The sequence below is a fragment of the Anomaloglossus baeobatrachus genome, chromosome 4 (genome assembly GCF_048569485.1).
Source record: "Anomaloglossus baeobatrachus isolate aAnoBae1 chromosome 4, aAnoBae1.hap1, whole genome shotgun sequence".
In the NCBI taxonomy this organism is placed as follows: domain Eukaryota; kingdom Metazoa; phylum Chordata; class Amphibia; order Anura; family Aromobatidae; genus Anomaloglossus; species Anomaloglossus baeobatrachus.
The window spans coordinates 11058254-11082818 of NC_134356.1; the positions used below are offsets into that span (position 1 = coordinate 11058254).

Sequence of the window (24565 nt, forward strand, 5' to 3'; positions counted from 1 at the left end):
AAAACACTGGGACAAGATACTGGTGCCAGTAACCAGGAACACTGGGGACAAGATACTGGTGCCAGTAACCAAGAACACTGGGACAAGATACTGGTGCCAGTAACCAAGAACACTGGGGACAAGATACTGGTGCCCGTAACCAAGAACACTGGGACAAGATACTGGTGCCAGTAACCAGGAACACTGGGGACAAGATACTGGTGCCAGTAACCAAGAACACTGGGGACAAGATACTGGTGCCAGTAACCAAGAACACTGGGATAAATTACTGGTGCCAGTAACCAAGAACACTGGGATAAATTACTGGTGCCAGTAACCAAGAACACTGGGGACAAGATACTGGTGCCAGTAACCAAGAACACTGGGGACAAGATACTGGTGCCAGTAACCAAGAACACTGGGGACAAGATACTGGTGCCAGTAACCAAGAACACTGGGACAAGATACTGGTGCCAGTAACCAAGAACACTGGGGACAAGATTCTGGTGCCAGTAACCAAGAACACTGGGGACAAGATACTGGTGCCAGTAACCAAGAACACTGGGGACAAGATACTGGTGCCAGTAACCAAGAACACTGGGGACAAGATACTGGTGCCAGTAACCAAGAACACTGGGACAAGATACTGGTGCCAGTAACCAAGAACACTGGGGACAAGATACTGGTGCCAGTAACCAAGAACACTGGGACAAGATACTGGTGCCAGTAACCAAGAACACTGGGGACAAGATACTGGTGCCAGTAACCAAGAACACTGGGACAAGATACTGGTGCCAGTAACCAAGAACACTGGGACAAGATACTGGTGCCAGTAACCAAGAACACTGGGGACAAGATACTGGTGCCAGTAACCAAGAACACTGGGGACAAGATACTGGTGCCAGTAACCAAGAACACTGGGGACAAGATACTGGTGCCAGTAACCAAGAACACTGGGACAAGACACTGGTGCCAGTAACCAAGAACACTGGGGACAAGATACTGGTGCCAGTAACCAAGAACACTGGGGACAAGATACTGGTGCCAGTAACCAAGAACACTGGGGACAAGATACTGGTGCCAGTAACCAAGAACACTGGGGACAAGATACTGGTGCCAGTAACCAAGAACACTGGGGACAAGATACTGGTGCCAGTAACCAAGAACACTGGGGACAAGATACTGGTGCCAGTAACCAAGAACACTGGGGACAAGATACTGGTGCCAGTAACCAAGAACACTGGGACAAGACACTGGTGCCAGTAACCAAGAACACTGGGGACAAGATACTGGTGCCAGTAACCAAGAACACTGGGGACAAGATACTGGTGCCAGTAACCAAGAACACTGGGGACAAGATACTGGTGCCAGTAACCAAGAACACTGGGGACAAGATACTGGTGCCAGTAACCAAGAACACTGGGGACAAGATACTGGTGCCAGTAACCAGGAACACTGGGGACAAGATACTGGTGCCAGTAACCAAGAACACTGGGGACAAGATACTGGTGCCCGTAACCAAGAACACTGGGGACAAGATACTGGTGCCAGTAACCAAGAACACTGGGACAAGATACTGGTGCCAGTAACCAAGAACACTGGGGACAAGATACTGGTGCCAGTAACCAAGAACACTGGGACAAGATACTGGAGCCAGTAACCAAGAACACTGGGGACAAGATACTGGTGCCAGTAACCAAGAACACTGGGACAAGATACTGGTGCCAGTAACCAAGAACACTGGAGACAAGATACTGGTGCCAGTAACCAGGAACACTGGGACAAGATACTGGTGCCAGTAACCAAGAACACTGGGGACAAGATACTGGTGCCAGTAACCAAGAACACTGGGACAAGATACTGGTGCCAGTAACCAAGAACACTGGGACAAGATACTGGTGCCAGTAACCAAGAACACTGGGGACAAGATACTGGTGCCAGTAACCAAGAACACTGGGACAAGACACTGGTGCCAGTAACCAAGAACACTGGGGACAAGATACTGGTTCCAGTAACCAAGAACACTGGGACAAGATACTGGTGCCAGTAACCAGGATCACTGGGACAAGATACTGGTGCCAGTAACCAGGAACACTGGGACAAGATACTGGTGCCAGTAACCAAGAACACTGGGACAAGATACTGGTGCCAGTAACCAAGAACACTGGGACAAGATACTGGTGCCAGTAACCAAGAACACTGGGACAAGATACTGGTGCCAGTAACCAAGAACACTGGGGACATGATACTGGTGCCAGTAACCAAGAACACTGGGACATGATACTGGTGCCCGTAACCAAGAACACTGGGGACATGATACTGGTGCCAGTAACCAAGAACACTGGGGACAAGATACTGGTGCCAGTAACCAAGAACACTGGGGACAAGATACTGGTGCCAGTAACCAAGAACACTGGGGACAAGATACTGGAGCCAGTAACCAAGAACACTGGGACAAGATACTGGTGCCAGTAACCAGGAACACTGGGGACAAGATACTGGTGCCAGTAACCAGGAACACTGGGACAAGATACTGGTGCCAGTAACCAAGAACACTGGGGACAAGATACTGGTGCCAGTAACCAGGAACACTGGGGACAAGATACTGGTGCCAGTAACCAGGAACACTGGGGACAAGATACTGGTGCCAGTAACCAAAAACACTGGGACAAGATACTGGTGCCAGTAACCAAGAACACTGGAGACAAGATACTGGTGCCAGTAACCAAGAACACTGGGACAAGATACTGGAGCCAGTAACCAAGAACACTGGGGACAAGATACTGGTGCCAGTAACCAAGAACACTGGGACAAGATACTGGTGCCAGTAACCAAGAACACTGGAGACAAGATACTGGTGCCAGTAACCAGGAACACTGGGACAAGATACTGGTGCCAGTAACCAAGAACACTGGGGACAAGATACTGGTGCCAGTAACCAAGAACACTGGGACAAGATACTGGTGCCAGTAACCAAGAACACTGGGACAAGATACTGGTGCCAGTAACCAAGAACACTGGGGACAAGATACTGGTGCCAGTAACCAAGAACACTGGGACAAGATACTGGTGCCAGTAACCAAGAACACTGGGACAAGATACTGGTGCCAGTAACCAAGAACACTGGGGACAAGATACTGGTGCCAGTAACCAAGAACACTGGGGACAAGATACTGGTGCCAGTAACCAAGAACACTGGGGACAAGATACTGGTGCCAGTAACCAAGAACACTGGGGACAAGATACTGGTGCCAGTAACCAAGAACACTGGGACAAGATACTGGTGCCAGTAACCAAGAACACTGGGGACAAGATACTGGTGCCAGTAACCAAGAACACTGGGACAAGATACTGGTGCCAGTAACCAAGAACACTGGGGACAAGATACTGGTGCCAGTAACCAAGAACACTGGGACAAGATACTGGTGCCAGTAACCAAGAACACTGGGACAAGATACTGGTGCCAGTAACCAAGAACACTGGGACAAGATACTGGTGCCAGTAACCAAGAACACTGGGACAAGATACTGGTGCCAGTAACCAGGAACACTGGGATAAGATACTGGTGCCAGTAACCAAGAACACTGGGGACAAGACACTGGTGCCAGTAACCAAGAACACTGGGGACAAGACACTGGTGCCAGTAACCAAGAACACTGGGGACAAGATACTGGTGCGAGTAACCAAGAACACTGGGACATGATACTGGTGCCAGTAACCAAGAACACTGGGGACAAGACACTGGTACCAGTAACCAAGAACACTGGGGACAAGACACTGGTGCCAGTAACCAAGAACACTGGGGACAAGACACTGGTGCCAGTAACCAAGAACACTGGGGACAAGATACTGGTACCAGTAACCAAGAACACTGGGGACAAGACACTGGTGCCAGTAACCAAGAACACTGGGGACAAGATACTGGTGCCAGTAACCAAGAACACTGGGACAAGATACTGGTGCCAGTAACCAAGAACACTGGGACAAGATACTGGTGCCAGTAACCAAGAACACTGGGACAAGATACTGGTGCCAGTAACCAAGAACACTGGGACAAGATACTGGTGCCAGTAACCAGGAACACTGGGATAAGATACTGGTGCCAGTAACCAAGAACACTGGGGACAAGACACTGGTGCCAGTAACCAAGAACACTGGGGACAAGACACTGGTGCCAGTAACCAAGAACACTGGGGACAAGATACTGGTGCGAGTAACCAAGAACACTGGGACATGATACTGGTGCCAGTAACCAAGAACACTGGGGACAAGACACTGGTACCAGTAACCAAGAACACTGGGGACAAGACACTGGTGCCAGTAACCAAGAACACTGGGGACAAGACACTGGTGCCAGTAACCAAGAACACTGGGGACAAGATACTGGTACCAGTAACCAAGAACACTGGGGACAAGACACTGGTGCCAGTAACCAAGAACACTGGGGACAAGACACTGGTGCCAGTAACCAAGAACACTGGGGACAAGGTACTGGTACCAGTAACCAAGAACACTGGGGACAAGACACTGGTGCCAGTAACCAAGAACACTGGGGACAAGATACTGGTACCAGTAACCAAGAACACTGGGACAAGATACTGGTTCCAGTAACCAAGAACACTGGGGACAAGATACTGGTGCCAGTAACCAAGAACACTGGGGACAAGATACTGGTACCAGTAACCAAGAACACTGGGGACAAGACACTGGTGCCAGTAACCAAGAACACTGGGGACAAGACACTGGTGCCAGTAACCAAGAACACTGGGGACAAGACACTGGTGCCAGTAACCAAGAACACTGGGGACAAGACACTGGTGCCAGTAACCAAGAACACTGGGGACAAGATACTGGTGCGAGTAACCAGGAACACTGGGGACAAGATACTGGTGCCAGTAACCAAGAACACTGGGGACAAGATACTGGTGCCAGTAACCAACAACACTGGGACAAGATACTGGTGCCAGTAACCAAGAACACTGGGACAAGATACTGGTGCCAGTAACCAAGAACACTGGGGACAAGATACTGGTGCCAGTAACCAGGAACACTGGGACAAGATACTGGTGCCAGTAACCAAGAACACTGGGACAAGATACTGGTGCCAGTAACCAAGAACACTGGGGACAAGATACTGGTGCGAGTAACCAGGAACACTGGGGACAAGATACTGGTGCCAGTAACCAAGAACACTGGGGACAAGATACTGGTGCGAGTAACCAGGAACACTGGGACAAGATACTGGTGCCAGTAACCAAGAACACTGGGACAAGATACTGGTGCCAGTAACCAAGAACACTGGGGACAAGATACTGGTGCCAGTAACCAAGAACACTGGGACAAGATACTGGTGCCAGTAACCAAGAACACTGGGGACAAGATACTGGTGCCAGTAACCAGGAACACTGGGACAAGATACTGGTGCCAGTAACCAAGAACACTGGGGACAAGATACTGGTGCCAGTAACCAGGAACACTGGGACAAGATACTGGTGCCAGTAACCAGGAACACTGGGGACAAGATACTGGTGCTAGTAACCAAGAACACTGGGGACAAGATACTGGTGCCAGTAACCAAGAACACTGGGGACAAGATACTGGTGCCAGTAACCAAAAACACTGGGACAAGATACTGGTGCCAGTAACCAGGAACACTGGGGACAAGATACTGGTGCCAGTAACCAAGAACACTTTGACAACAAAAGAAAGACGATCAGCAAATATGATAAGATGTGGGGAGGGTGAAGAGACCGCCGCGTCCATCAGGAACTCTAACGTGGGAATGGAGTAACGAGGTATTGGCTTCTCATCAGGAATGGGGGGGGCGGGGCATCATGATAACGGACACTCTATATGTACCGGGGTCTCATCTGTCATGTATTTCGCTAAGGTGTTGCTGGTCTTATAGTTCGGCGATGGGGCTGGTGATGGGGCTGGTGATGGGGCTGGTGATGGGGCTGGTGATGGGGCTGGTGATGAGGCTGGTGATGAGGCTGGTGATGAGGCTGGTGATGGGGCTGGTGATGAGGCTGGTGATGGGGCTTGTGATGGGGCTGGTGATGGGGCTGGTGATGGGGCTGGTGATGGGGCTGGTGATGAGGCCGGTGATGGGGCCGGTGATGGGGCCGGTGATGGGGCCGGTGATGGGGCCGGTGATGGGGCCGGTGATGGGGCTGGTGATGGGGCTGGTGATGAGGCTGGTGATGGAGCTGGTGATGGGGCTGGTGATGGGGCTGGTGATGGGGCCGGTGATGGGGCCGGTGATGAGGCCGGTGATGGGGCTGGTGATGAGGCTGGTGATGGAGCTGGTGATGGGGCTGGTGATGGGGCTGGTGATGGGGCCGGTGATGAGGCTGGTGATGAGGCTGGTGATGGGGCTGGTGATGAGGCTGGTGATGGGGCTGGTGATGGGGCTGGTGAAGGGGCTGGTGATGGGGCTGGTGATGGGGCTGGTGATGAGGCTGGTGATGGGGCTGGTGATGAGGCTGGTGATGGGGCTGGTGATGAAGCTGGTGATGAAGCTGGTGATGGGGCTGGTGATGGGGCTGGTGATGGGGCCGGTGATGAGGCCGGTGATGGGGCCGGTGATGGGGCTGGTGATGGGGCTGGTGATGGGGCTGGTGATGAGGCTGGTGTCGGGCTGGCGATGAGGCTGGTGATGGGGCTGGCGATGGGGCTGGCGATGGGGCTGGCGATGGGGCTGGTGATGGAGCTGGTGATGGGGCTGGTGATGGGGCTGGTGATGGGGCCGGTGATGAGGCTGGTGATGGGGATGGTGATGAGGCTGGTGATGAGGCTGGTGATGGGGCTGGTGATGGGGGCTGCTGATGAGGCTGGTGATGGGGCTAGTGATGAGGCTGGTGATGAGGCTGGTTTTGGGGCTGGTGATGAGGCTGGTGATGGGGCTGGTGATGAAGCTGGTGATGGGGCTGGTGTCGGGCTGGTGATGGGGCTGGTGATGAGGCTGGTGATGAGGCTGGTGATGAGGCTGGTGATGGGGCTGGTGATGAGGCTGGTGTCGGGCTGGTGATGGGGCTGGTGATGAGGCTGGTGTGGGGCTGGTGATGGGGCTGGTGATGGGGCTGGTGATGGGGCCGGTGATGGGGCCGGTGATGGGGCTGGTGATGGGGCTGGTGATGGGGCTGGTGATGGGGCTGGTGATGAGGCTTGTGATGGGGCTGGTGATGGGGCTGGTGATGAGGCTGGTGATGAGGCTGGTGATGGGGCTGGTGATGAGGCTGGTGATGGGGCTGGTGATGAAGCTGGTGATGGGGCTGGTGTCGGGCTGGTGATGGGGCTGGTGATGAGGCTGGTGATGAGGCTGGTGATGAGGCTGGTGATGAGGCTGGTGATGAGACTGGTGATGGGGCTGGTGATGAGGCTGGTGATGGAGCTGGTGATGGGGCTGGTGATGGGGCTGGTGATGAGGCTGGTGATGAGGCTGGTGATGAGGCTGGTGATGGGGCTGGTGATGAGGCTGGTGATGGAGCTGGTGATGGGGCTGGTGATGGGGCTGGTGATGGGGCCGGTGATGAGGCTGGTGATGGGGCTGGTGATGAGGCTGGTGATGGGGCTGGTGATGGGGCTGGTGATGAGGCTGGTGATGGGGCTGGTGATGAGGCTGGTGATGGGGCTGGTGATGAGGCTGGTGATGAGGCTGGTGATGGGGCTGGTGATGAGGCTGGTGATGGGGCTGGTGATGGGGCTGGTGATGAGGCTGGTGATGGGGCTGGTGATGGGGCTGGTGATGGGGCTGGTGATGGGGCCGGTGATGAGGCCGGTGATGGGGCCGGTGATGGGGCTGGTGATGGGGCTGGTGATGGGGCTGGTGATGAGGCTGGTGTCGGGCTGGCGATGGGACTGGTGATGAGGCTGGTGATGGGGCTGGCGATGGGGCTGGCGATGAGGCTGGTGATGGAGCTGGTGATGGGGCTGGTGATGGGGCTGGTGATGGGGCCGGTGATGAGGCTGGGGATGGGGCTGGTGATGGGGCTGGGGATGGGGCTGGTGATGAAGCTGGTGATGGGGCTGGTGATGAGGCTGGTGATGAGGCTGGTGATGAGGCTGGTGATGGGGCTGGTGATGGGGCTGTTGATGAGGCTGGTGATGGGAGCTGGTGATGAGGCTGGTGATGGGGCTGGTGATGAAGCTGGTGATGGGGCTGGTGATGAGGCTGGTGTGGGGCTGGTGTCGGGCTGGTGATGAGGCTGGTGTGGGGCTGGTGATGAGGCTGGTGATGGGGCTGGTGATGGGGCTGGTGATGAGGCTGGTGATGGGGCTGGTGATGGGGCTGGTGATGGAGCTGGTGATGGGGCTGGTGATGGGGCTGGTGATGAGGCTGGTGATGAGGCTTGTGATGGGGCTGGTGATGGGGCTGGTGATGAGGCTGGTGGTGGGGCTGGTGATGGGGCTGGTGATGAGGCTGGTGATGGGGCTGGTGATGGGGCTGGTGATGGGGCTGGTGATGGGGCTGGTGATGGGGCTGGTGATGGGGCTGGTGATGGGGCTGGTGATGGGGCTGGTGATGAGGCTGGTGGTGGGGCTGGTGGTGGGGCTGGTGATGGGGTTGGTGATGGGGCTGGTGATGAGACTGGTGTGGGGCTGGTGATGGGGCTGGTGATGGGGCTGGTGATGGGGCTGGTGATGGGGCTGGTGATGGGGCTGGTGATGGGGCTGGTGATGGGGCTGGTGATGAGGCTGGTGGTGGGGCTGGTGATGGGGCTGGTGATGGGGCTGGTGATGGGGCTGGTGATGGGGCATTATAACAAGTCCTCACCATATAATGTGCAGAGGGAATAACTTTTATATGTATTGGATCATAGATGGAGGTGAACGAGGGGGGGAGGGGGGAGGGGAATTACCTCTTTGTATTCTTGTTTTGTTTGAAAATTCAATAAAAACCTATCTGATAAGAAAAAAAGATTGGCGGCTGGTATTCAGATAGGGTTAGGACTGGGATTGTGGTTATGGCAACGATGAAGAGTATGGTTAGGATTGGTGCAAGGATTAAGACTAGGATTGTTGGAAATGTTATGACTGGGGTTATGGCTAGGATTAGGACTAGGATTGTGGTTAGAGTTATGGCTAGGGTTAGGACTTGGATTGGGACTTGGATTGTGGTTAGGGCTAGGGCTGGGGTTATGGCTCGGATTGGAGTTTAGGTTAGGGCTAGAATTGGAGCTATGGGTAGGATTGGGGATACGATGAAGACTAGGATAATGGTAAGGGTTAAGGCTAGGATTGGTACTAGGATTGGGAGTTAGGGCTTGGATTATCACTAGGATTGGGGTTCGGATTATGACTAGGGTTAGAGCTAGGATTGGGTTTAGATTTAGGACTGGGGTAAGGGATAGAATGTGGTCGATATTTTGGACTAGGGTTAGGGATAGGATTGGAGCTTAACTTTGGGCTAAAATTGGGTCTATGATTAGTATTAGGATTGGGTACGGCTAGGATTGGGTCTCAATTTGGGACTAGGGTTACGGTTATGATTGGGTCTAGATTTAGGACTAGGGTTACAGCTAGGATTGGGTCTCGATTTGGGACTAGGGTTACGGCTAGTATTGGGTCTAGATTTGAGACTAGGGTTATGGCTAGGATTGGGTCTAGATTTGGGACTAAGGTTAGGGCTAGGATTGGGTCTAGATTTGGGACTAGGGGGTTAGGGCTAGGATAGGGACTAGCTTTGGGACTAGGGTTAGGGTTAGGATTGGGTCTAGCTTTGGGACTAGGGTTACGGCTAGAATTGGGTCTACATTTGGGACTAAGGTTACAGCTAGGATTGGGTCTAGATATAGGACTAGGGTTACAGCTAGGATTGGGTCTAGATATAGGACTAGGGTTACAGCTAGGATTGGGTCTAGATTTGGGACTAGGGTTACAGCTAGGATTGGGTCTCAATTTGGGGCTGAGGTTACAGCTAGGATTGAGTCTCAATTTAGGACTAGGGTTACAACTTGGATTGGGTCTAGATTTAGGACTAGTGTTAGGGCTAGGACTGGGTCTAGATTTGGGACTAGGATTGGGGCTAGGGGTTGGGTAATAAAATAATTACTTAAAAAACTCATAAAAAGTAAAATAAATTCTAACAACATCATTTTTATGTTTAACATTTTATAGCAAAAAAAAAAACAAGAGAAAACCAAAGGTCCTAGTGGAAAGGACTCGGGTGCAAACAATTTCTGGGTTAAGAGGGCTTAATACACTTTCCTGGCCCCAGGCGCAGTTAACCCACGCTGCGCCTCTGACTGCGGGTATAATGAGTGTGCGCTGTGTAGCACTATTCTGATAATCTGGCATACTAGAGACCACCAAGGGGCCAGAGTATGAAATCTGCCGGACCACTAAAAACCTCGAGAAGGCAGATGTGATGCGCGGAGCCTCCTGTGACCGCACGCGTTTCAGGTCTCAGGCTCTTTGCTTGTGATGGGCCCAGTGATGCCGGATTACCAGATTACCAGGCAATGTCTTCTGGATTAACACTCCTCAGGTTTTGGTTTCCACGTTTTTTGACTTTTGCCACTGTCCTGAGCACAGATATCACATGGTATCCCGCCCCTGTATGAGGCCCCCGATCCCGCTGGAGTCTCCATATTGTTTCCTTGTGTTGTTCGCGTCCCGGGGAGGCCAGACTCCGCAGATAATGGCAGAAGAGCTGGAAGCGTCCCGGCGACACCGGCAGATTTCCCAGCATTTGTCATCCATTGAGATCATTGGTGGGGTCGGAGGTCGGTGGCCCCCAGGCGCACAACGTATTTATAGGGCCTATTAATCAGCCATCGTTAGACAGCGTGATACATAATTAATTAACCCGTTGCTCTGTCATGGCTGGCAGCGGAGAGCGCGGATCTATAGGGCGGCCATGGGAGTTCTGAGAGAAAGTTGGTTTGACCCTTTGTGTGTCCGCGGGGAGTCCGCGCTCGCTTCACACTTATTAGGTAGAAGAATGGAGCTCCGGATCACTTCACAGGCTGTTTTGTTCCAAGTTTCCGCTGCTTTCAAGATTGTTCTTTTTTTTGGGGGGGGAGGGAAAGCGGAGGGAGGTTTAGTGAGTGGAGATGGGGGTCTCTTTAACCCCTTCCTGGCCAGGGAAGCTCCCTGTACTCCAATATATCCGCTGAAAGGCAGCTCCGAAGGGGTTAATGCTGCAGGAACGGGGATGGGCAGGGCGTCTTACTCAGGGAATAAATAAGACATCTTGTTTGTGAACATTGAGCCCACACATTGCGGTTATAGCATCCACTCCCGCGGCTACGTCCGACTTTGTTTTTATGGGGGTAGGACATATTTCGGGAGCTTGGAGCAGAGGACACAATGGAATATTACAAAGGTCATTCTAAAGCACTGATATCATCTTGATAGGGGGTAATCATTATACTTGATGGGTCCCCGGCTACCAAGTCCTCCGGCAATCTGGTCCGTTCTTCCTGAGGCACCCGGATAGGAGCGCTTACAATGACATCTTTTGGTTTACTGCAGCCACCGCTAGGGGGAGCTTGAGAGCTGATTGCACACTGGTGCAATGGAGTAAATCTGTATGTAGTGAGCTCCCTCTAGTGGTGACTGTATAATCTGTATGTACTCAGCTCCCTCTAGTGGTGGCTGTATAAATCTGTATGTAGTGAGCTCCCTCTAGTAGTGGCTGTATAATCTGTATGTAGTGAGCCCCCTCTAGTGGTGGCTGTATAAATCTGTATGTAGTGAGCTCCCTCTAGTGGTGGCTGTATAAATCTGTATGTAGTGAGCTCCCTCTAGTGGTGGCTGTATAAATCTGTATGTAGTGAGCTCCCTCTAGTGGTGACTGTATAAATCTGTATGTAGTGAGCTCCTCCTAGCGGTGACTGTATAAATCTGTATGTAGTGAGCTCCCTCTAGTGGTGGCTGTATAAATCTGTATGTAGTGAGCTCCCTCTAGTGGTGGCTGTATAAATCTGTATGTAGTGAGCTTCCTCTAGTGGTGGCTGTATAAATCTGTATGTAGTGAGCTCCCGCTAGTGGTGGCTGTATAAATCTGTATGTAGTGAGCTCCCTCTAGTGGTGGCTGTATAATCTGTATGTAGTGAGCTCCTTCTAGTGGTGGCTGTATAAATCTGTATGTAGTGAGCTCCCTCTAGTGGTGGCTGTATAAATCTGTATGTAGTGAGCTCCCTCTAGTGGTGGCTGTATAATCTGTATGTAGTGAGCCCCCTCTAGTGGTGGCTGTATAAATCTGTATGTAGTGAGCTCCCTCTAGTGGTGGCTGTATAAATCTGTATGTAGTGAGCTCCCTCTAGTGGTGGCTGTATAAATCTGTATGTAGTGAGCTCCCTCTAGTGGTGACTGTATAAATCTGTATGTAGTGAGCTCCTCCTAGCGGTGACTGTATAAATCTGTATGTAGTGAGCTCCCTCTAGTGGTGGCTGTATAAATCTGTATGTAGTGAGCTCCCTCTAGTGGTGGCTGTATAAATCTGTATGTAGTGAGCTTCCTCTAGTGGTGGCTGTATAAATCTGTATGTAGTGAGCTCCCGCTAGTGGTGGCTGTATAAATCTGTATGTAGTGAGCTCCTTCTAGTGGTGGCTGTATAAATCTGTATGTAGTGAGCTCCCTCTAGTGGTGGCTGTATAATCTGTATGTAGTGAGCTCCCTCTAGTGGTGGCTGTATAAATCTGTATGTAGTGAGCTCCCTCTAGTGGTGGCTGTATAAATCTGTCTGTAGTGAGCTCCCTCTAGTGGTGGCTGTATAAATCTGTATGTAGTGAGCTCCCGCTAGTGGTGGCTGTATAAATCTGTATGTAGTGAGCTCCCGCTAGTGGTGACTGTATAAATCTGTATGTAGTGAGCCCCCTCTAGTGGTGGCTGTATAAATCTGTATGTAGTGAGCTCCCTCTAGTGGTGGCTGTATAAATCTGTATGTAGTGAGCTCCCGCTAGTGGTGGCTGTATAAATCTGTATGTAGTGAGCTCCCGCTAGTGGTGACTGTATAAATCTGTATGTAGTGAGCCCCCTCTAGTGGTGACTGTATAAATCTGTATGTAGTGATCTCCTCCAAGTGGTGGCTGTATAATCTGTATGTAGTGAGCTCCCTCTAGTGGTGGCTGTATAAATCTGTATGTAGTGAGCTCCCTCTAGTGGTGACTGTATAAATCTGTATGTAGTGATCTCCTCCAAGTGGTGGCTGTATAATCTGTATGTAGTGAGCTCCCTCTAGTGGTGACTGTATAAATCTGTATGTAGTGAGCTCCCTCTAGTGGTGGCTGTATAAATCTGTATGTAGTGAGCTCCCTCTAGTGGTGGCTGTATAATCAGTATGTAGTGAGCTCCCTCTAGTGGTGGCTGTATAATCTGTATGTAGTGAGCTCCCTCTAGTGGTGGATGTATAATCTGTATGTAGTGAGCTCCCTCTAGTGGTGACTGTATAAATCTGTATGTAGTGATCTCCTCCAAGTGGTGGCTGTATAATCTGTATGTAGTGAGCTCCCTCTAGTGGTGACTGTATAAATCTGTATGTAGTGATCTCCTCCAAGTGGTGGCTGTATAATCTGTATGTAGTGAGCTCCCTCTAGTGGTGACTGTATAATCTGTATGTAGTGAGCTCCCTCTAGTGGAGGCTGTATAATCTGTATGTAGTGAGCTCCCTCTAGTGGTGGATGTATAATCTGTATGTAGTGAGCTCCCTCTAGTGGTGGCTGTATAAATCTGTATGTAGTGAGCCCCCTCTAGTGGTGACTGTATAAATCTGTATGTAGTGAGCTCCCTCTAGTGGTGGCTGTATAAATCTGTATGTAGTGAGCTCCCTCTAGTGGTGGCTGTATAAATCTGTATGTAGTGAGCCCCCTCTAGTGGTGGCTGTATAAATCTGTATGTAGTGAGCTCCCTCTAGTGGTGGCTGTATAAATCTGTATGTAGTGAGCTCCCTCTAGTGGTGGCTGTATAAATCTGTATGTAGTGAGCTCCCTCTAGTGGTGACTGTATAAATCTGTATGTAGTGAGCTCCTCCTAGCGGTGACTGTATAAATCTGTATGTAGTGAGCTCCCTCTAGTGGTGGCTGTATAAATCTGTATGTAGTGAGCTCCCTCTAGTGGTGGCTGTATAAATCTGTATGTAGTGAGCTTCCTCTAGTGGTGGCTGTATAAATCTGTATGTAGTGAGCTCATCTATTGGTGGCTGTATATATCTATATGTAGTGAGCTCCCTCTAGTGGTGGCTGTATAAATCTGTATGTAGTGAGCTCCCTCTAGTGGTGGCTGTATAATCTGTATGTAGTGAGCTCCCTCTAGTGGTGGCTGTATAAATCTGTATGTAGTGAGCTCCCTCTAGTGGTGGCTGTATAATCTGTATGTAGTGAGCTCCCTCTAGTGGTGGCTGTATAATCTGTATGTAGTGAGCTCCCTCTAGTGGTGGCTGTATAAATCAGTATGTAGTGAGCTCCCTCTAGCGGTGACTGTATAAATCTGTATGTAGTGAGCCCCCTCTAGTGGTGACTGTATAAATCTGTATGTAGTGATCTCCTCCAAGTGGTGGCTGTATAAATCTGTCTGTAGTGAGCTCCCTCTAGTGGTGACTGTATAAATCTGTATGTAGTGAGCTCCCTCTAGTGGTGGCTGTATAATCTGTATGTAGTGAGCTCCCTCTAGTGGTGACTGTATAAATCTGTATGTAGTGAGCTCCCTCTAGTGGTGACTGTATAAATCTGTATGTAGTGAGCCCCCTCTAGTGGTGACTGTATAAATCTGTATGTAGTGATCTCCTCCAAGTGGTGGCTGTATAAATTTGTATGTAGTGAGCTCCCGCTAGTGGTGACTGTATAAATCTGTATGTAGTGAGCTCCCTCTAGTGGTGGCTGTATAAATCTGTCTGTAGTGAGCTCCCTCTAGTGGTGGCTGTATAAATCTGTATGTAGTGAGCTCCCGCTAGTGGTGGCTGTAAGAATCTGTATGTAGTGAGCTCCCGCTAGTGGTGACTGTATAAATCTGTATGTAGTGAGCCCCCTCTAGTGGTGGCTGTATAAATCTGTATGTAGTGAGCTCCCTCTAGTGGTGGCTGTATAAATCTGTATGTAGTGAGCTCCCGCTAGTGGTGGCTGTATAAATCTGTATGTAGTGAGCTCCCGCTAGTGGTGACTGTATAAATGTGTATGTAGTGAGCCCCCTCTAGTGGTGACTGTATAAATCTGTATGTAGTGATCTCCTCCAAGTGGTGGCTGTATAATCTGTATGTAGTGAGCTCCCTCTAGTGGTGGCTGTATAAATCTGTATGTAGTGAGCTCCCTCTAGTGGTGACTGTATAAATCTGTATGTAGTGATCTCCTCCAAGTGGTGGCTGTATAATCTGTATGTAGTGAGCTCCCTCTAGTGGTGACTGTATAAATCTGTATGTAGTGAGCTCCCTCTAGTGGTGGCTGTATAAATCTGTATGTAGTGAGCTCCCTCTAGTGGTGGCTGTATAATCAGTATGTAGTGAGCTCCCTCTAGCGGTGACTGTATAATCTGTATGTAGTGAGCTCCCTCTAGTGGTGGCTGTATAAATCTGTATGTAGTGAGCTCCCTCTAGTGGTGACTGTATAATCTGTATGTAGTGAGCTCCCTCTAGTGGTGGATGTATAATCTGTATGTAGTGAGCTCCCTCTAGTGGTGACTGTATAATCTGTATGTAGTGAGCTCCCTCTAGTGGTGGCTGTATAAATCTGTATGTAGTGAGCTCCCTCTAGTGGTGACTGTATAATCTGTATGTAGTGAGCTCCCTCTAGTGGTGGCTGTATAATCTGTATGTAGTGAGCTCCCTCTAGTGGTGACTGTATAATCTGTATGTAGTGAGCTCCCTCTAGTGGTGGATGTATAATCTGTATGTAGTGAGCTCCCTCTAGTGGTGGCTGTATAAATCTGTATGTAGTGAGCCCCCTCTAGTGGTGACTGTATAAATCTGTATGTAGTGAGCTCCCTCTAGTGGTGGCTGTATAAATCTGTATGTAGTGAGCTCCCTCTAGTGGTGGCTGTATAAATCTGTATGTAGTGAGCCCCCTCTAGTGGTGACTGTATAAATCTGTATGTAGTGAGCTCCCTCTAGTGGTGACTGTATAAATCTGTATGTAGTGAGCTCCCTCTAGTGGTGGCTGTATAAATCTGTATGTTATGAGCTCCCTCTAGTGGTGGCTGTATAAATCTGTATGTAATGAGCTCCCGCTAGTGGTGGCTGTATAATCTGTATGTAGTGAGCTCCCGCTAGTGGTGGCTGTATAAATCTATATGTAGTGAGCTCCCTCTAGTGGTGGCTGTATAAATCTGTATGTAGTGAGCTCCCTCTAGTGGTGGCTGTATAAATCTGTATGTAGTGAGCTCCCCCTAGTGGTGGCTGTATAAATCTGTATGTAGTGAGCTCCCTCTAGTGGTGGCTGTATAATCTGTATGTAGTGAGCTCCCTCTAGTGGTGGCTGTATAAATCTGTATGTAGTGAGCTCCCGCTAGTGGTGGCTGTATAAATCTGTATGTGGTGAGCTCCCTCTATTGGTGGTTTAATATACAAAATAACTCTATGGTGATGGATAGAAAAGCAGGGGATTTGGAGGTCTGTATCAGAAAAAAACAGTATCTGTTAATCTCCATACAATATCCAGTTAGTGCAGTACTGCCATACAGTGCACACATATTTTGTTATAATACCCCCATCACTGGCCATATAGTGCCCAATTATTGCTGTGCATTGCTCAAGTACTAACACCGCACATACAATGTCTATGCGTAATGTAAATAACACTGCCATACAGTGCTCAGATAATACCGTCATATTGTCTGGTCTCCAGTCTGATGATACATTGTAACAAACAGCACAGGAGACAGATTTGTGCTGCAGAGTTCTGGAGAGCGGAGTCGTGTTATCGTGACATTGCACCCTTGTGTTACCAGGAGCCTTCTTCATCCCGTACCTCATCTTCCTCTTCACCTGCGGCATTCCTGTATTTTTCCTGGAGACGGCACTGGGCCAGTACACTACCCAGGGAGGGGTCACAGCATGGAGGAAGATCTGCCCCCTCTTTGAAGGTTAGTATTGTGTGCCCCATTCTTCATTCAGCTCCCTCACCCACTTTCACACGACCTGACGGGGCAAAGAGCCATAGAAACCAAGACGCTGGCAGCATCTTCTCGGTCAACATTTATCAATGAGCACACCACCGCAGTCAGGAGGATGACCTCATTCATGCAGATGACTTAGGTCCCGTTCACACCATTGCATATATCACCATTTTAGGATATTTCACTATTTGTAGATTAGTAGATTAGATTATAGAGGAGCTGTTGATCTACGTTAGCCTTTCCCGGGCTCATTCTCATGGCATAATTCCTCTAACTGTTGTATATTGTATCCTGGGGACATCTTTTATTATTCTATGAATGTCTTTTCTGTCTGCAGTTTACTCTTCTTTTTTACGAATTCTGCATATTTTTCACTTTTAGACATTGCTAACTAGTGGCATATACTGCATACAGCTTGTGGACCCCATTGCATTTTCTCAAAGCACAACCTCCTGTCATACCATTAATCCTAAAACATCCCAAGGCAAAAAACTCCCATTAAAGAATCCCGTTAATTAAAAAAATGAGCTAGAAAAATCATAATTTGCCTATGCACATTAGATGAAAGTCGACAGATGAACCAATTTTGGCTTCAGAGCTGACTAGGAATTTGTTTTTACTCTTCCCTGATGTCAGAGAATAGAAGAAACCGGTCATGTTAGATTTCAGCATGCTTCATCTTTATTTGTTTTGTGATTTAAGCCACTTCCAAAAAATTCTAAATGTCTAATCTCCCTTTGAAAACATATTCATGCTCAGCTAGGTGTGAATATAAAGTATATAGGTTAGGTGAGAGAATACCGGTAATAGGAACAGCTATAATTCTACTGGCAGCTAACAAAAGTGTATGGGCAACTTTATAGAATTAATGTTAATTAATCTTACAGAAAGGGAACCGCAATGGGGTCTACACTAACCCCAGAGACAAGATAAGTGCATTACAATACTGTAAACCCCATCATTTCCCACGAGATCAATAAAGTGTATCGTACCGTATCGTAGTAGACAACATTTACTCATAATAAGGGAATTACAACACTGTGAACCCCATGTAGTAAACACCATTTACTCTCTTTAAGGTATCGGCTATGCTTCACAGGTAATTGAAAGCTACCTGAACATCTACTATATTGTCATCCTGGCCTGGGCACTATTTTATCTCTTCAGCTCATTTACAGCTGAGTTACCTTGGGCTAGCTGCAATCACACATGGAACACAGGTAAGACATCTTGGCACGTGTAACCAGGAATATTTATATGAAAAATTCTAAGATTTGGTAGCAGTTCTTTGGACTTTGTATTTACTTTCCTCTACAGTGAATTGCATTGATGACCTTGCGTATACTGAGAATTATACAGCGCCCATAAATGCTACATCCCCTGTGGTGGAATTCTGGGAGTAAGTGTAATCACCCTCTGTTACATTACAAACTACTGCACAATATACCTATATGTCTGTAGATCTTTATTGTGATACTCATACATTTACATTTAGAAACAGAGCATTGGGCCTCTCCAGTGGGATTGAGAACTTGGGAACCATCCGATGGGAGCTTGCACTGTGTCTTCTGCTGGCCTGGATCGTTTGTTATTTCTGCATCTGGAAAGGGGTCAAGTCCACTGGAAAGGTGATCCTAGATGCTTTACACCATGTTATGGTTCAATTTTTACTTTTTGGGGTGGACTACAACTGGCTTAAGGAAAACTAAGGCTAAAACAAAGGATGTTAGAGCATCTGAAGGGGTATTATTGCTTATACTGGTTGGTTGTAGAGGGGTCCCGCCATGGGGGTAAACAAGATGCCAAGTAGTTATAGAAGCTTCTCTCATGAAAAAGTTTTAGTCCTTGTCTCAATATATTACCTAAACTTGCCCCAAAATGACAACCATTTTGATACACTCTGCTTAAATTGCAACTTTAGAAAGGGAACAACTGTTGACATCTGTGAAATAGTGAGCATCAAACTTTATAGAATTAATGTTAATTAATCTTACAGAAAGGGAACCACAATGGGGTCTACTCTAACCCCAGAGACAAGATAAGTGCATTAAACCCCAACAATTGATCACAACAGAAACATCCTATAAAATATCTTTGCATTGAAGCTGTATATAACTTGATATGTAACAAAATGTATTTCTCAATACTGCCCCCTTGTGTCAGGTGGTATATTTCACAGCCACATTTCCCTATGTGATGCTAATCATACTACTGGTTCGAGGGGTCACTTTGCCTGGAGCATATGATGGAATCATGTTTTATCTGAAACCGGATATCTCGCGGCTCAAGGACCCTCAGGTGAGGTGGGTCACGGGCAGCAACGAATAAACTATCAGTCATTTGGGTGGGGGCTTAAATTCCTGAAAAAGGCATTGTGTCCCATGCGTTTATTCCTGTATAATATGCAATCAAGTGCTATGTAATTCTGAGACAGCTGGGCTTAGATACTCTGCTCAGAAGGCAGTATCAGTTATGACAAGATGAGATACTCATCTCCACAAACAGTATAGTACCTGAAAGGCTTAGATATTGGGCAGGATCACACAGGATAGGCATATAGACATTGGCTCAGCTAACAGTATCAGGTGTGCTTAGGTACACTGACTGAGTAGACAACATTACACACCATAAGCTTAGATACACAGACTACGCAGGTATTGTAGTAATTGTGGTTTGTCCACACTGCAGGTCTGGATGGACGCTGGGACCCAAATTTTCTTCTCATACGCCATCTGCCAGGGTTGTCTGACAGCTCTCGGGAGCTACAATAAATACAACAACAACTGCTACAGGTACCCGGGATGTAACCGGTCCGCACGTCGCACTGGCCACGGGGCAGTCATTTGTATGACAAACCACCGTCTTTGTCACTTTGCTTCTTGACTTGTGCAACTCCCCACGTCTCACCGACCATTGTCTCCCCTTCTCTTCTTCTTTAGGGATTGCATCGCTCTTTGTTTCCTGAACAGTATTACCAGCTTTGTGGCCGGATTTGCCATCTTTTCAGTGTTGGGGTTCATGGCGCGGGAGCAGGGTGTCCCAATTTCACAAGTGGCTGAATCCGGTAAATCGAATGTTTTTAGTTACTAGATAAATTACTGAAAAGACCATGTGAGACCAAATTCACTATTCATGAAGAATTGACCATGTAGCTATTGTGGGGCCCAAGCAGGCATGAGATCCACCCTAGGATATTTTGCAACCCTGATTGCTGACCTCCTGAAGTAGACCCGTATTTCTAGGACTCTTGTAGAAGAACCTTGACTGCAGACCATAGATAGACTGTAACAATCTTATAGAAGAATCTTGATAATAGGTGTCTTGTAGGAGAACCTTGATTGTAGACTTCTTGTTGAAGGACCTTGATTCTAGGCCTCTTATAAAACTAGTAGAACTTTATAGACTTCCTTAGCAGAAACTTGATTGTAGACCTCTCATAGAAGAATATGGTTGTGGGCCTATTGTAAAAGGATCTTTATTGTAGATAGAAGACCTCTTGTAGAAGAACCTGGGTTGTAGACCTCATATGGGAGAACTTTGTTTGTAGCTCTCTTGTAAAATGAACATGATTGCAGACATCTCATGGAAGGATCTTGGTGATAGCTGTTTTATAGAAGAACCTTGATTGTAGACCTCTTGTAGGAATAAACTGATTGTAGACTTTAAGTTGGAAAATCTCAATTTTAGACCTCTTTTACAAGATCCTTGATTGTAGACCTCTTGTAGACCTCTTGTTGATGCTCTCTTAAATTAGATTTTTTTTATTATTATTGTTTATTCCAAAATCTGTTCATTAAAATTAACTTTAAAATTAATTTTGCTCTTGGGAAAACGCCCTTAAAACCTTGAATGTTGACCCTTTGTGGAAAATACTTGATCTTAGATCTCTTCAAATCTAATCTTCACCATTGACCTCTAGATGAGCCTTCATTATAAACTTCTTGTAGATGAGCCTTGAGTTTAGATCTCCAGTAGAAGAAACTGGACTATAGACTCCTTGTATCGTAAACTTCTAAAATACCTTGGTTTGTTGACTACATGTAGAATGTCGAAGATCCTTGATTTCAGACTTCTTATAGCTGGACCTTGATTATAGACATTTTCTAATCTACCCACGATTATTAACATCTTGTACTGGAAGACTGATTGTAATGGTTTTGTAAAAGAATCTTGGTTGTAGATCATCTTTAAGAAGGATTTTATTGTAGACCTAATCTATGGAACTACAACTGTGATTGTAGACCTTGTTCGAAGACTTATTTTAGAAAAACCTTAATTTTAGAGGCCTACTGTTCCTCATGGACAGGGTCCTTTTCCTCCTCGTACCTTTCTGCACATATTGAGCTGTGTATAGTTATAATTTTTCTACCGTGGAATTAAGGACACTATGAAATAAATGTTAATAATAATCATAACCTTGATTTTAGAAGAACCTTGAAAGTAGACATCTAATAGAAGAACCTTAATTCTAAACCTTGACCTAGAGAAAGTTGACATCATGTTGCCCATAAAATCCTCAAACCTCAAATTGTATCAGCTGACAATTGTAATGCTCTGGGGATAGGATGTCCTGACAAAGGTTGGTCAATGTGAATTGTAGGCATCATCTGGTTCACCTTCATTTCAGGGTCTTGAGATGTTCTTTGTATCATAGGTCCTGGTCTAGCATTTATTGCCTACCCAAAAGCAGTGACCCTGATGCCGGTGTCCCCTCTTTGGTCTTGTCTCTTCTTCCTCATGCTCATCTTCTTGGGGCTCGATAGTCAGGTATTGGTTGAAAAACAAATGCATGAAACATTTTATTTTTAGGTCGTTCACGACTTTTGAGAATTTATTGTTGGTTTATTACAAATGTTCTTATTTTTGTCAGTGAAAGACTGAAGTTGTTTAAGCTTTTAGTAATTGATCTATGTATGTCCAGTTCGTCTGTGTGGAGAGTCTGGTCACTGCCATTGTGGACTTGTTCCCTGAAGTGTTTCGAAAGAAGTACCGACGAGAGATCCTCATATTGGGCATCGCCATCATCTGCTATCTTCTAGGTCTCATCCTCCTAACTGAGGTACGATGGGACAATGGGGGTGGACACATCGGGTACAGTCCTAATGAAATATCTAGAAGACTTTCAAGGTTTAATGTTGGTTTTCCACTTATCGGACCAGTCTGCACTTTTCTTTCTTACGTCTCATAGGGTGGCATGTACGTCTTCCAACTATTCGACTATTATGCAGCCAGTGGGACCTGCTTGCTCTGCGTGGCCATCTTTGAGGTGGTCTGCGTTGGTTGGGTTTATGGTAAGTCTGGGGAAAGACAAGACGAGGGATCACATTGCCGGATGCAGTAAAGATTCACCCAGATTCCCATTCCCTTTCAGGTGCTGATCGCTTCTATGATAACATAGAAGACATGATCGGCTACCGCCCATGGCCACTGGTAAAGTTTTGTTGGTTGGTAGCCACACCTGCCGTGTGCATGGTGAGTTGTACGGAGGCATTGAATTTTGTCTTGATTCCTAATGACTATTTCATATGGCCCTTTTTCATATTTGGGTCCTCAGATTACATTATTTTGTGTCTTCGGCCTTGTGATATGATTCCTCTTCCTCAGGGGACGTTCCTCTTCTCTCTCATCAAGTACACGCCCCTGAAGTACAATAACCGTTATGTGTATCCACCATGGGGCTACGCCATTGGCTGGCTGATGGCCATCTCCTCTATGATCTGCATACCAGTGTATGCCGCCTATATAACGCTGAGGACAAAGGGTCCATTCACCCAGGTAAAGAGTCTCAACGCGTTTAGCTGCTTAGCCATCCAATCAGATCGCTCAAACATTTAGTTATAGTTTCACATTCCTGAATTGTGTTCTGTTATTTCTTGCCACCTCCCAGCGGCTGAAGCAGCTCGTCACTCCGCACCTCGACCTCCCACAGCCTAAGAAGTATCTCTCAGAATTTGGCAAACCCCGGAAAAGTGGATCGTTGGCGATGGAAGCCAAGGATGGTCTCATCTCGCCGGATAAGGAGACGCGGTTCTGATGCAGCTACACTACTTGTTACAAGGACTTGTACAGACAAGGAGTCTCCTCCTCCACCACCTCACCCCTTACGAGGGCGTCTGAGACACAAGCAGTCCAAAACGGTCATTTAATACCCCTGAAAACCCGATTCCTCCCATAGGCCCCACCCTAAAGTTAAATCTCCACCCCCCTCCCCAATTTAAGTTCTCCTCCCCAATATCTCTCACACTGACCAGTTTTTTTTTACCAGCAAATGATGGATTGCTGTTACAGATCTCCGCCATCAGGGGGCGATGTACATTCCAGCCTAGAAACGTAGGTGCTGCATTCGACAACACCCTAGTGACTTAGTGACCTTAGATAAAAAAAAGTCTTGTGGTTTCCGTCTCTACTCGGAAACGTTATATTATCTAAAGCGTGACGTCATACGTAGATGACACTAGTCTGCTAAAACCTACGAGGGGATTGAACAGGACAGGCCCCGACCGCAGGGACCGCGATAACACGGACATAGAGATACTGTTGCAGTGAGGATCATGCAGCTGTATAGGTGTATTAAAGGGATTAGAATCACACAAAAAAAAAAATAGACGTTACTTTGTATGTGGCCAGTAAGTCAGAGAGTGAATATTGGCAAATTCTCCACAGTCGCCATGTTTTTTTATAAATAAGGCAGCTCCCTCTCCCCCTCTCCCAGCAGGAAGTCACAGCATGAGATCAATCATGGATCAGCCAAGTCAGCAGCATGGCAGCGCTCTCCGGCTCATAATCACTTCCCAGAGTACATCGTATCAGATGCTGTCCGCCAACACGTACACGCGCCAAAGGGAAGCTGTGGTTTGATTGACAGATGGGGGGAGGGGAAAAATATCATGTAATTTACAGTGCACAAAAAGTGAATTTCTTCACCTCGGTGGACTGAAGACTGTAAAATAAAATAGCGTTGTATCAGTTTCTTCATTGTGACCTGTGTAGTGTGGGGGGAGCCATTGTGTGGGCGCAAATAATACTTATTAGGCCTCGCTCCACTTGTGTTTAAAGCGGACAAGTGCAATCCAGTAGATAGATGATTTATAGAAAGCTATATTGGTGCTATATATTGTCCCCCCCTCTACATATTATATACTTGCATCTTTTAGTGGCTTTTCATGTTGAAAATACAGTTAGGTCCAGAAATCTTTGGCCAGTGACACAATTTTGGCGAGTTGGGCTCTGCATGCCACCACATTGGATTTGAAATGAAACCTCTACAACAGAATTCAAGTGCAGATTGTAACGTTTAATTTGAAGGTTTGAACAAAAATATCTGATAGAAATTGTAGGAATTGTCACATTTCTTTACAAACACTCCACATTTTAGGAGGTCAAAAGTAATTGGACAAATAAACCAAATCCAAAAAAAAAATTGTTATTTTCAATATTTTGTTGCGAATCCTTTGGAGGCAATCACTGCCTTAAGTCTGGAACCCATGGACATCACCAAACGCTGGGTTTCCTCCTTCTTAATGCTTTGCCAGGCCTT

At 47.5% G+C, this 24565-nt stretch overlaps 1 protein-coding gene across 2 annotated transcripts in view; it reads left to right on the top strand.

Moving 5' to 3' along the window:
* LOC142302539 (sodium- and chloride-dependent betaine transporter-like) overlaps positions 1-23999 on the top strand; it is a 40433-nt gene extending 16434 nt beyond the window's left edge. For both annotated transcript variants that reach the window (XM_075343635.1, XM_075343634.1), the window contains exons 3-15: positions 16861-16995; positions 18108-18248; positions 18346-18427; positions 18524-18656; positions 19192-19326; positions 19717-19820; positions 19968-20092; positions 21683-21795; positions 21950-22087; positions 22217-22319; positions 22400-22500; positions 22633-22803; positions 22916-23999. In XM_075343635.1, the coding sequence (XP_075199750.1) occupies positions 16861-16995; positions 18108-18248; positions 18346-18427; positions 18524-18656; positions 19192-19326; positions 19717-19820; positions 19968-20092; positions 21683-21795; positions 21950-22087; positions 22217-22319; positions 22400-22500; positions 22633-22803; positions 22916-23062 (1628 nt within the window). In that variant the 3' untranslated portion in view covers positions 23063-23999. The remainder of the gene's footprint in view (positions 1-16860; positions 16996-18107; positions 18249-18345; positions 18428-18523; positions 18657-19191; positions 19327-19716; positions 19821-19967; positions 20093-21682; positions 21796-21949; positions 22088-22216; positions 22320-22399; positions 22501-22632; positions 22804-22915) is intronic.
* Positions 24000-24565: the final 566 nt, after the last annotated feature.